We start from the raw sequence: 13,513 nt of genomic DNA on the forward strand, positions 1-13,513 counted from the left end.
GGAAGGAAGGAAGGAAGGAAGGAAGGAAGGAAGGAAGGAAGGAAGGAGGGAAGGAAGGAAGGAAGGAGGGAAGGAAGGAGGGAAGGAGGGAAGGAAGGAAGGAAGGAAGGAAGGAGGGAAGGAAGGAAGGAAGGAGGGAAGGAAGGAAGGAAGGAAGGAAGGAAGGAAGGAAGGAAGGAAGGAAGGAGGGAAGGAAGGAAGGAAGGAAGGAAGGAAGGAAGGAAGGAAGGAAGGATGAGGGGTGTAGTTTCAGAAAAACATGGCAAGAACTATATAAACTGATGCAAAGTGAAGTGAAAAGAACAAGCAGATCATTGTGTATAGTAACAGCAATGTTGTAATGATGATCAGCTGTGAAATACTTGGCTACTCTGATCAATACAAGGATCCAAGACAGTTTCAAGGTATTATGATGCAAAAATGTAATCCACCTCCAGAGGGAGAACTAATGAACTCTGAGTGAAAATTGAGCCACAATTTTCTCACTTTATTTCTTTTGCTTCCTTTGTAATGTGGCTAATATGGAAATATGTTTTCTATGATTTCACATGTATAATTGATATCATATTGCTTGCCTTCTCAGTGGGGGAGGAAGTAGGAGGGAGAAAGAGAATTTGGAACTCAAAATTCAAAGAGAAAAGACTATTTAAAATAAATAATAAATTTGAAAAAATCAAAAAGAATACAACACCAGGGGAAGTACAGTATAGCCACCAAGCCTACTGAAGAGAAACCTAGGAATTAACAGTACTCACTGATATGACACATAAATTAGATACCATGCAAAGTAACACACTCCTAGGAAACTGGGGGAATAACCTACATGTAATATTTTTCCACTGTATTTTCCTATCAGGAACAATGAAAGGGGAGAATCTTGTGGCTGACATTTGCTACCTAACCTTGTCTCCAGGCTCAGTCAAGCAACCAGTATAATTACTGCTTCTGTGGACCTGCTGTTAGTCAGTATTTCAAAGGGGCCTCTTCTTCTATAAAGCTATTTATTCTTTGCTCCTTTAGAGAGAACCAAAGCACTGTTGGGGTTCTTGTCTATTGAGGAACTGAGACATTCTCTGTGAGGGCTCAAGACTATGTATTAACTCTCTGAGCATATTCAGATACCATTCAGCATACCAGTGCAGATTCAGCACCTGCTAAATAATGAACGAGAGGTGCCAGGGAGGTGCCAAGGTTTGCTACAGAATGTTGTGAGGCATGCTCTTCATCCTTCAAAATTGATATCTAGCAGGTAGATTTCCGAGGGTCAGCACTCTTCCACGCTCCAACCACCTACCCTATAACCAATCCAATACTCAGTTGTACATTCACAGCAATAGCTTACATTTAAATAGCTTTTTAAGGTTTATAAACAGAAATGACAAGGGATTTCATTTTATCCTTTGCTCTTCCCCAAAGGATAATTATTTCTTAAAATTGTCAATCTTATCAACTAGATGTGATACATTATCAAGGAGAGGGAGAGAGAGAGATGCTGCCAAGCTTTTGGATTCTGATTCCCAGTCAGGGTCTGTGAATCTGGGCTTCGGGTTTCTATTTCTGACTTCATAATTGGCAGCCCTAAGATTGAGCTAGGTCTCCCTGACTCTTTTTCAGTTTGCAAAGAACAAACTAGAACTCTTACTTGGAAAGGTGAACAATAGCATTTAAGTCTGAGATGCTTAGAAACTACTTTCTTTTTCATGATTCTTAATTGCACTGACAGTGGGTTAGTAGTGACAAAGAGCCTAGATTTTCATTTCTTGGGTCCATACTAGTTCACATATTCTTCCTTGTTTGCTTACTTTTTCTTTCTTCCTTTTGTTCTTCCTTTCTTTCATTCAACAGGGGCAGCTAGATGGCACAGAGGATAGAATGTTGGAACTAGAGTCAGGAAGACCTGAATTCAAATCCAGCATTTGACATTTAACTAACTGTGTGACCCTAGGCAAGTTGCTTAACCTCTGCCTGCCTGGATACCCTCAATATAAAATGGAGATGATAGTAGCACCAGGAGACAACTAGGTAGTTTAGTGGATAGGTAATGAAAAGTTGGACATGACTGAACAACTGAACAACAACAATAACAATAGCATCTACCCATAGGTTTATCAAAATCAAATGAGATAATATTCATAAAATGCTTAGCATAGCACCTGGCACATAGTAGGTGATTAATACATGCTCATTCTCTTCCCCCATTCTACTCTCACCCCCATTTACTAAGCATTTGCTTCTGTGCAGAGGCAATGTGACATAGTGGACAGAAAGCCAACTTTGAAGCCAGCAAGAGCTGGGTTCACATCCTGCCTCTGACATATCCTGGCCATGTGACACTGGGCAAAGGAATTAATATTTCAGGGCTCTAGGCAACTCACTTAGAGTGTGGAAATCTCTTCTATGGAATCTGCATTAGTTAAAGGAGGTTTCCTTACCCTGGAGTTCCCTAAGCCAATGAAATCACTGATCCAATAACTATCCCCCTACTTGGACACAGAGTACTGTGCTAGGCACTGGAGGGGATACAAAATTTAGATAAGGCATGGTTCTTGCTCATGAAGAGTTTATAGTCTAGTTGGGAGATACGTAAAATAATCCTTCCAGTTTCTTCTTTGCCTTACCCAAAAAAAGTCCTCAGCATATTTGTTTCTTGGAAATACCCAGCTCAACAACTATAGTCTCTTTCTGCCTTGATGGACAGATTTTTGATCATCCTACTGTGAATTTTTTTATTTATTTTATTTTGTTTATTTATGATTGCTGCATCTATCTATATATATACATATATATTGTTTTTCCCCAATTACATGTTAAACTTTTTTAGCATTTGTGTGTGGGTTTTTTTTAGGTTTTTAGGTCTAAATTCTATTCTTTGCTCCCTAACTCCCCTCCTCCCTGAGATGGTAAGCAATCACATATAGTTTATACATGTGCAGTTGTGTAAAACATTTCCATATTAGTCACTTTGTATGAGAAGACTTGAGTTAAAAAAAGGAAAGAGAGTGAAAGAGAGAGAAGGAAGGAAGGAAGGAAGGAAAGAAGGAAGGAAGGAAGGAAGGAAGGAAGGAAGGAAGGAAGGAAGGAAGGAAAAAAGAAAAAAATAGCATACTTCAGTCTGTATTCAGACAATATCACTTCTTTCTCTGGAGGCTGTTAGTATGCTGCATCATTAGATCTTTGGGATAGTCTTAGATAACTGTGTTGCTGAGAATAATTAAGTTGTTCACAGTTCTTCATGTTACACTATTATTGTTACTGTGTACAATGTTCTCATAGTTCCTCTCATTTCACTTTGCATGATGTTCATCATTCCAGGTTTTTCTGAAATCATCCTGCTTCTCATTTCTTAAAGCACAATAATATTTTATCACAGTTATATAGCACTCTTTAGCCATTTCTCAATTGATGGACAGCCCTTCAATTTCCAATTTTTAGTTATCACAAAAAGAGCTGCTATAAATATTTTTCTGTGAATAGATTCTTTTCCCTTTTTTATGTTTTTGGGAAATAGACCTAGCAGTGGTATCGCTACATCTTTTTAAATGACTTGTGTGATTTAGTTCTAAATAATTATGTTTTTTTTATTTGGATGTGCTATTTATTCTCTGTATTTTAGGGAATTTAATTAAATCTATTTGAAAAACTTCACTGATAATCTACTTCCTTTAGGATAACTTTCCTTCCATGATTCAAAAAATCCATATCATATTAAAATCATTGAAGCTTCCTAAATTTGGAAATTCCCATTGTATTGAGTGTCTTGTGGATAGTCTATGATTCCTTATAATAGGACACTTCTTTTACACCGAATTTGTAAATAGAATAACTAAATAACATTATATGAAATTAAATTCAAATATTTATCATGGAAAAATATGTTTACTTTTTCCTAGATTTAATGTTATATTGGTTATCAATTACAATGGAAATTAGTTTGTGCACTTGACTCTCTGTCCCTAATGCAATCAGTTTAGGCATATGTGCTTTCCTCCACCCCTTTCACCTCTAATTCTGCAAACACTAATCAAATCAACACTGCCATTCCTGAAAAGGATGTGCCAACCAATTTTCCTACTATTCCTCTTCAAAACTCCACTCCCTAGACATTATTCCCTTATACATTTTAGCTTCCCTTATTAGGATGAAAGTTTCTTGAGTGTAGATATGCTTTTTGTATTTTTATTCCCAGAATTTAGCATGGTCCTGGTACATAGCAAGTATTGGATAAATTTATTGTTGTTATTCATTCAACACAAAATAACTGACTAAACTAGTCCCAAATAACTGGCTAATACTACTCAAATCAAAACAGCCATTATCTAATGGAGAGAACTTCCTGACCCACTTGTTGAACCTTGTGGGGACATAAATACCCTCTAGAGTGCCAAGATGAGCTGAAAGATGTGGCCTCCCATCATATGAGAACATTGTAACCTCTTAGGGAGGCATGAAGTAGACTCCCCAGTCTCATGCCAATTAAAACTGTTCTTAAAAATTGGTTGTGATCCTCCTACTATACTTACCATATCACTTGCCACAGTGACTTTCCCAGACCTTTTCATCTCTCCTCAAGCCTTCCACAGCTTACTCTTTCCTGACTCTCTCACCTGAAAATCTTGTCTCATATTTCACTGAAAATATTGAGGCCACTCCTGGAGAGCTCTCTTCTCTCAGTGATGCAGTGGATAAAGTATTGGGCCTGAAATCAGGAAGATTTATCTTGGTGAGCTCAAATCTGGCCCCAGACACTTACTAGCAGTGTGACCCTGGACAAGTTACTTAACCCAATTTGCATCAGTTTCCTCATTGGTAAAATGAGCTAGAGAAGGAAATGACAAACCACTCCAGTATTTTTGCCAAGAAAACCCCAAATGGGGTCATGAAGAATTGGTCAAGACTGAAAATGAAGGAATAGTAATTATTTTCTCAGCTGAAAATTTTGTCTCATATTTCACTGAAAATATTGAGGCCATTCCTGAAGAGCTCTCTCCTCTCCCTTCCTCCTCAGTCCGCATCATCCAGATGCCTTCTGCCATTGTCTATCTCATTTATCACTCATCTCATGGGAAGAGATAGTCCTCCTTGACAAAGCTAATCCCTCTGTATGTAAAAGTGATTCCATTTCATCCTGTCTTCTCCAGCAGATTGTCTACTCTATCATCCTTAGTCTCTCATTTATCTTCCATCTTTCCCTGTCTATATGCTGCTTCTTTACTATGTTCATACATGCTCCCATCTTTCCTACTCTCAAAAAACCTCACTTGATATCCATTCCACATCTCTTTTTTCCTTTTGTGACTAAATTCCTTGAGGAGGCCATCTGCAGCTGATACTTACATTTTCAAATCTAATGGCCTTCTCTAAATTTTCATCCTTGAACTCTTCATAGTTTTGACATTGTTGATCAATCTCTTCTCTCATGGTTTCAGTGATACTACTCTATCCTATTCCTCCTCTCTGACCACTTCTTCTCATACTCCTTTGCTTCTTCCAGATCATGCTTACTAATGGGAGGGGGGACGAAGGGTGCACATGCTCATGAACAAAATGAAATACAAAAGATCTGAACGATGAACTTCTCTTATTGCAAGAGAACTCAGCAGATACTGCATCTAAATAGCAACCCTGAGTGAAACAAGGCTAGCAAATGAAAGCCAGCTTACTGAAATTGAAGCTGGATACACACTTTTCTGGAGTGGCCACTGTGATGAGGAGCTCCTTGAAGTTGGCATAGGTTTCACAATCAGATCTAATCTAGTCAGCAAGCTTATATAGCCTCCCAAAAAAAGTGAATGACAGGTTCATAATAATTCAACTTCTACTTGCAGGAAAGTTCCATGCCATCATCATCAGTGTATATGTTCCCTACATGACAAAACCTGATGAGTCAAAGAAAAGTTTTATGAAGACCTGGGGACCTTCATCTGAAAAAGAACAAGCTTGTAATTCTGAGTGACTTTAATGCCAGAGTAGGCACAGAGTATCAGACATGGCAGGGAGTCCTTAAGAGGAGCAGTCAGAAACAGCAATAGCAATGGTCAGTTACTACTGAAGACTTGTGTGTCTCACAAATTCTCATCACCAACACTGTTTTCTGCTTACTTAACCACACAAAAACGTCATTGATGCACCCTCACAGCAAATACTGGCATTTAATAGGCTACATCATTGGAAAAAGAAGAGATAGGCAGGATGTGAGAGTGAAGAAGGCAATGCATGGCATAGAGTAGTATACCGATCACAGACTTATCCTCTCCAAGCTAAACATTCACATTCAACAAAAGGGGCAACCACAAGGCAAAACAACTGTCAGGAGACTCTGTCAACAAAGAAGAATGCTTCTCCATGTGTGAACAGTTTATTGCTGAACTGAAGAAAAAGGTGAGTCAGCACACAATTATCAACAGTGGAGCATAAAAGGAGTGGGCAACTTTCAGAGACTGGGTTATAGCACCACATTTTCTCATCTGGGCCAGATGGCTCACAAATACCAGAATTGGTTTGACAAAAATGATGGGGAAATTCAGCAGCTACTAAATGAAAAACAAGAACTCCACCGGGTTTACCAGCAGGACAGTTCATCCATTTCTAAGAAGGGAGCATTTCATTTCATCAAAAGTAAAGTGCAAGTGAAGCTAAGGGAGATGCAGGATTCTTGGCTCAGTAAGAAGGTAGATGAGATTCAGTATTACACCAGTAGTAACAATCCAAAGAGCTTCTACAATGTTCTGAAGACTATTTATGGGCCAAAGACTTCTGGTGCATCTCAACTACTCAGTGACTGATGGAGCCACACTGATCATTGATAAGGACATGATATTGGAGAGATAATCTGAACGTTTTCATAGTGTTGTCAACAGACAGTCATCAGCCAATGTTGAAGCCATTAATCATGGATCCCTCTCTAATCAAACTTTAAAGAGGAATTGAATGTCACTAGGTCCCTCTTGTGTGGCAATGAACCTGGCACTGATTTCATCCCAGCAAAGATGTATAAGACAGGGGGTCTACAGCTCATACAAAAACTGACTAAGTTATATGGCAACAGGAGGTTATAACCCAAGAGATCAAGGATGCCTCCATTGTCAATATCTGTAAAGTCTCTACCAAGAGAACCCCAAAAGGGGTGAAGAAGTGTCAAACATCAGGGGCAGCTAGGTAGTACTGCCTACTGGATAAAGCACTGGCCCTGGAGTCAAGAGGACTTGAGTTCAAATCTGGTCTCAGACACTTGACACTTACTAGCTGTGTGACCCTGGGCAAGTCTCTTAACCCCATCACCTAGCCAAAAAAAAAAAAAAAGACATGTCATACATGACTGGAAAATGACTAAAAAACAATAGAAAATAATTATTGGTAAAAGGATTTTACTCCCATCAGATTCCTCACCTGGGAGTTTCCTGAACTGATCAAATCCTAGGTCCAGATCGAGGGTAGGGGAGAAGAGAAGAAAGGAAAGAGAAAAATAGAGAAGTAGGGAGGGAGGAGAAGAGAGAGGAGGAAAGAGTGAGAGAGAAATGGAAATGGGGATAAGTGTAGTATAGTCAAGATCTAGATATAAATATTAATGATATAGCTAATATAGATGTAGGTATTCATATAGACATAATCATAAGGGTAGGTATAGATGATATAGATGACAACTAGATGGCATAGTAGATAGAGAGCTGGCACTGAAGCAAAGAAGACCTGAGCCCAAATCCAGCCTCAGACACTTCCTAGCTCTGTGACCCTTAGCAAACACTTAAAATTTTTTGCCTCCATTTCCTCAAATATAAAAGGGGGATAATAATAGCATCTACTTCCCACAGTTGTTGTTAAAGGTTAAAATATGAAATAATATTTATAAAATGTTTAGGACAGTGCTGAGCATGTCATAGGTGATATATAAGTGCTAGCTATTTTTATAATTATTAGAATTAGATTAGATATAGAGAGAGAGAGATATACATGTAAATGTAGATAGTGATGGTGATGGTGATATAGATAAAAGAGATACATTGGAGGTGACTTCTAAGAAAAATGTAATCTCTTCATAAAGGGAAGGTCTCCTGAAATCAACCTGGTACTTGCTCTGGTTTCTCTTCTATTTCTCTCTCATTCAATCCAAACCCTAGGGGGCAATCTACACAGACTATGGGGAGACCCATGGGCATGAGAAAAGATGGCCCCTGGAGGGGAAAATGGTAAAAACACAGAACCCACCAAGGAGAAGCCTGAGATTTCACAGGAATTATTGGAATTAAACATAGCTTGGGTGCTTTATACACTTCTAGAGACTAAAGAAACTCCTAGGAAGCAAGCCTTTGGGCTATCTAGGTGCAGAAGGAATAAAATAAATGATGTATAACACTCTCTGACAGTGCTTTTTCTTTAGAGTCACCAAGGATACAGATGCTGTGACTGAGATTTCACTAAACATTCACTCTCCCCTTGGGCTGAATCTGTACCACCATCACTAGGTATAAGAAAGAGGTGCTAAGCCTCAGTACTATGACTGCTTCCGTGCACCTGCTCCAATTGGTCACTATGAACTGTCTGAAGAGAACTCAAAGAGGCACTATGGTGGTTTGGAAGGACTGACAGACCAGAAGATAGAAGATCTAGTTCTAATTCTGGCTTTTTCACAGACTTTCTGTGTGATTTTTGCAAGTCATTTTCTTACTTCTTGTTTTCCTTATCTAGAAAAATAAGATGTTACATTGGATGATCTCCAAAGTCTACTCTATCCCTAACATTCTCTGAGCTTATGAATATTGTACCCTCTTCTCCTGAGAAATCAATTCACTTTTTGGCACTTGTGTACCATACGCATCCAGTTCACGGTATAACTGAAAAGGAATATTGAGTGATAGAAAAAAAATCAACAATCACTCATTGTTGATCTTGGGGTGAGATACTGTTCATTTACTTGTAGTCAAATGCAGGAATAGGTGGAGGAGCTGGTCTTTCTGCCTTACAAAAGTCATTCATGAACCCTGAAAGCTTGAGAAATGATGCTCTTGTGACCTGGGGACAGAGGGGAAGAAATACTACATTCTTAAACACCTAAGTATACTGCCAGAAAGTGTCAGCACTTCCAGCAATTCCTGCAGAATATTAGACCTGGCTCTTCTTCCCCATAGCTGTGCATCTTTTGTCTAGTTTACTGCTCATTTTTACCTCCACTTGAAGTGGACAAGAGAGATGGTAAAGCGGAAACTTAAACCAATCAACCTAACTATTCAACTATAGTTGAATACTAACAAACATTGCCCAGGACTCAGTGGAGGAGAAGGTTCATACTTTGTGACCTGAGATTGTATATTTATCCTTCTTTTCCATGTCCCTGTGGATAATTAAATTTCTCCCATACTGATATTCTTGTCAACAAAAAGCACCTCATCACTCAACCTTGAGGACTGTGATTCCAAGTCAAAGTCTGTGAGATTAGACTCTTGGTCTCTGTTCCTGGAAGCATCACAGGAAGTATCTTCTCTCTCTGTCACTGATAACTACTTTGTAATCTACAAACTAATTTTTGCTTAGGAAACTAGATATTGCTTAGACCTGAGAATATCTATACTTAGAAATTCATTTTCTCTTTAAGATTCCTCATCACGATGACCACCAACATAGGACTAATGGGATAGCCCATATCTTCCTTCATAGATGTCAGCATTCCCTTTTCAAATGCTTTTTTTTCTTCCCTGATTAACAAAGTTTTGGTTTGCTGATCTCCAGGACACAAAGCAAGATCCATGTTTTTGACAAACTCGACTGGAACCGTTCACCTTTCAGCCTTATTTATAATTAATGAATTCTGTACTTTATGAATTTTATCACTTTTTTTAAATGGCTAACCTTTTTCAGGAGAGTGTAAAGTGTCCAGTCAGCCCAATCAACCGTTTAAATATCTAATGTAACTTTATTTTCAGGGAATAAATTTAGCCCTTATGGTTTAAATTTTCAGTCATCCATATTCTCAAAGAAACTACCTGTTGACCAAACTTGGGTTTTGATAGCATAGAAATTCATTGAAAGAAAATTGGTTTGTAGCTATATGTGCCTCTGTCCATAGTATACACCACAAAATAATTAATTCTCAAAGAATTTGTACCTGTAGACAAACTTGGGTTTGCTTTCAATGCTTAAAAGGGGGCATAAAATGAATTATACTTTCATATTGAAATTAACCTTATTGTGTGTTTCCTGTATGGAAATCTGAACATAAAGAAAGGTCCTCTCTGTTGATTTTGTAGACAACATGAAAATTAATACTGGTAAGTAGCAGATCAATGACTTGAAACCATATTTCCAACTACCCTGTTTTTATTTTTGGTTTTGACTTTTCTAGAACATGAGCAAATATACAGTTATTTTTCAAAATATGAGGGACCTTTTAGCAGGTGAAGTAGAGTAGGGTTTAAAAGGAAGCTTTCAAGGAGGAGGCAACACTGTGTTGCTTATGGGTGGCTGGCAGCTCAGTTGGTTTGAGAGATTGTGATGGGGTGAAATTTGAGTACTGGATTTGTCAGAAGCCCTGTGCTCAAGTTTTAGCCCTGCCACTTACTAGCCATGAGCCTCAATTTATTAATCTCTAAAATAGGGCTAATAATAACTGCCTGCAAGGCAACTTCACAAGGTTGCAAAGTGTTATTATAATGAAGCCAAGGTCATTGTATAGGCCCTATTGCCATATGAGCAATTTAATTTAATTCTATCTGTGGCTATAAATTTACCCTTATCCCCACCAACTGTTCTCCAAAAACATTCATTTGGTAACACAGCAGGCTGGATAAGAGGAGAAAGATCACTATGAAGCCATCATCACTACTGGCAAAACAACTCAAAATGTGCCTTGTAGGATGGTTGAGTCACTATATTTACACACAAAGGACAACATGAAATGATCCTAGGAAAAAACTGTGAAGCCAATAAAGGTCACACCTTCTCTAACTCCATCTCAGTTCTCCTTTCTCCTAAAAGTTTTCTCAAATGTTAATGAATGAATGAATGAATGAATGAACTAACCTCAGCTAAAGTGCTTCCTGATAAATAAGGTATTCACTGATGATGGTTCAAAGTGAAACCAACCCCTCCACCTTCTGGAATGTTTGTGTTTTTAAAAAAAGACTGAAAGTTGGAAAAGAGTACGAGACCCTAGGATTGAGCTATAATGGTGAAAATATAGTGTGGCTATTTGGGGGCTGAAAGCTGCATCCTTCACCCTTTTAAATCACAATATATTTGTTCTACGTCTTACTAAAATAGGTCCTATATCCTTTTTAAGATGGCATAGAAATTCATGGAAAGAAAACTGGTTTCTAGGTGTACTTGTCTCTGTTCATAGCAAACTCCACAAAATGATGAATTCTGGAGAATATGCTGAGCCTTCAAATACTATTACTTCCCTTCCTGGTCCAAAAACTTGTAGGAGATATCTCAAAGGAAAAATCAGAATGTGGGTAATTATATTGATGGGCATTATGTAAAGAAACAAGTGAATGCAGTTCAGGGATGAAATAAAAGCTACAAAACATATCATTATGGTTTTAACCAGATATCAGAAAAAAGATAATTTGAGAGAAATGAATTCTACACTTATGACATTGTCATTGATATTCAAAGATGATGAAAGTGATAGTGATTTCCATCCATGCAGTGAAAGCCCAAGGAAAAAGTTAAACTGTAGCTATCATTGGTTCAATTGTCCCTTTAGCTTCAAAGGATAAGGAAATCACATTGGTTCATTCTAATGCTCTAGGAAATTCATGGAACCTAGTGTTCTGCCATTACAAATAAAGTCACTTTGAGTTTCAAGGCCCCAGAGCTCATTTAGAACAAGACAAGGCTGGCCCTCAAACTAGTCTCAGAATGATCTGTGTGTTTCCCCTACATGAAGCAATGAATCATAGATCTAGAGTTGGAAGTCATCCAGAATTGACCTTAGAAGTAATCTAATAAAACCCATTCCTTTTTATAGATGAGGAAACTGAGACTCAGAGAAATTAAGCAACTTGTCCAAATTCACATAGCTAGGAACTGGCAACTCTGTGATTAAAACTTGGTTCCATGATTCCAAGTTCAGTCCTTCAACCTTCTTTCTATTATGCCTCCCTCAAACTCTCTAAGGCAAGCTCCTTATTCCAAGAAAAGCTTCAGAATGTCCACAAAAGTACTCTGTGTCATAATTATCTTTGTCTTCTCCACAGTTCTGAGACCCATGAACAGGTCGAAAATAACCACTGTGACTGAGTTTGTCCTCCTAGGCTTCCCTGGGTCTTGGGATACACAGCTTGTACTGTTCTCACTACTTTTGATCATCTACATCCTGACTCTTCTTGGTAATGGAGCCATCATCTCTGCGGTAATATGGGACCAGCGGATCCATACTCCCATGTACATTCTCCTAGGCAACTTTTCCTTTCTTGAGATTTGGTATGTTTCTTCCACTGTTCCCAATATGTTGGCCAACTTTCTCTCCAAGACCAAAGCAATCTCCTTCTCTGGATGTTTCCTACAGTTTTATTTCTTCTTTTCCCTTGGTACAACTGAATGTCTTTTCCTAGCAGTGATGGCTTATGATAGGTATCTGGCTATCTGCTGCCCACTGCACTACCCAACCATCATGACTGGGAGGCATTGTGCCACCCTAGTGTCTCTCTGTTGGTTGGTTGGCTTCTTTGGCTACCCAGTTCTCATTTTCTTAATTTCCCAACTGCCCTACTGTGGTTCCAATATCATAGATCACTTTCTGTGTGACATAGATCCATTGATGGCCCTCTCCTGTGTCCCAGCCCCTATCACTGAGTTTATCTTCTATACCCAGAGCTCCCTTGTCCTCTTTCTCTCCATTATGTACATTTTCACATCTTATATCTTGGTGCTTAGAGCTGTGTTTCAGGTACCTTCAGCAGCTGGCCGGCATAAGGCCTTCTCTACATGTGGATCTCATCTGATGGTAGTGTCTCTGTTCTATGGGACAGTCATGGCGATGTATGTGAGCCCAATATATGGCATCCCACCTTTGATGCAAAAAATTGTAACTTTGGTGTACTCAGTAATGACTCCATTCTTAAACCCCCTAATCTATAGTCTGCGCAACAAGGACATGAAATGTGCCCTAAAAACAGTCTTGTGCAGCATGAGAAGGAGCCAAAGTTCATGAGTAGCCTTTATTTGATTAAGGGACTCCATGCCTTAATTTTCTAATGAAATCAATTAGGAGAATTGTTGTTTTTTCTAATAGTGCTCCATTTTTCACTTTAAGGAGGTAAAGATGAGGAGTTTTCTCTGAGATAACTCCCACCTTTAAATTCATTCCTACCTTGATGTAATTGAACCTCAGTTTATTGAATTTCAACATCCAATGTCATAATTATTCTTCAAATATGAATGACATCAGTGCAGAGGCAGGATAGATCTAATGTATTGCTTAATAAATGCTTGTTGATAGATTACTATGAATCTTTTTCTCTGTTATATGTACCTTATATTGAGGATATGTAATTTTCAAAATAAAAAAATCAACCAT

At 38.4% G+C, this 13,513-nt stretch overlaps 1 protein-coding gene across 1 annotated transcript; it reads left to right on the forward strand.

Annotated features, from left to right (window-relative positions):
• The first annotated feature begins 12,172 nt into the window (after positions 1-12,172).
• On the forward strand, positions 12,173-13,147 carry LOC114028836 (olfactory receptor 11H4). Its single transcript, XM_027843169.1, has one exon. The coding sequence runs from the start codon at positions 12,203-12,205 to the stop codon at positions 13,145-13,147; it is 945 nt and encodes a 314-aa protein (XP_027698970.1). The 5' UTR covers positions 12,173-12,202.
• Positions 13,148-13,513: the final 366 nt, after the last annotated feature.

The sequence above is a fragment of the Vombatus ursinus genome, unplaced genomic scaffold (genome assembly GCF_900497805.2).
Source record: "Vombatus ursinus unplaced genomic scaffold, bare-nosed wombat genome assembly UNPS02014894.1, whole genome shotgun sequence".
NCBI lineage: Eukaryota > Metazoa > Chordata > Mammalia > Diprotodontia > Vombatidae > Vombatus > Vombatus ursinus.

Bases quoted from the DNA above. Each gene is read 5' to 3' on its own strand.
- LOC114028836 (XM_027843169.1), top strand. From the start codon at position 12,203: ATGAACAGGTCGAAAATAACCACTGTGACTGAGTTTGTCCTCCTAGGC.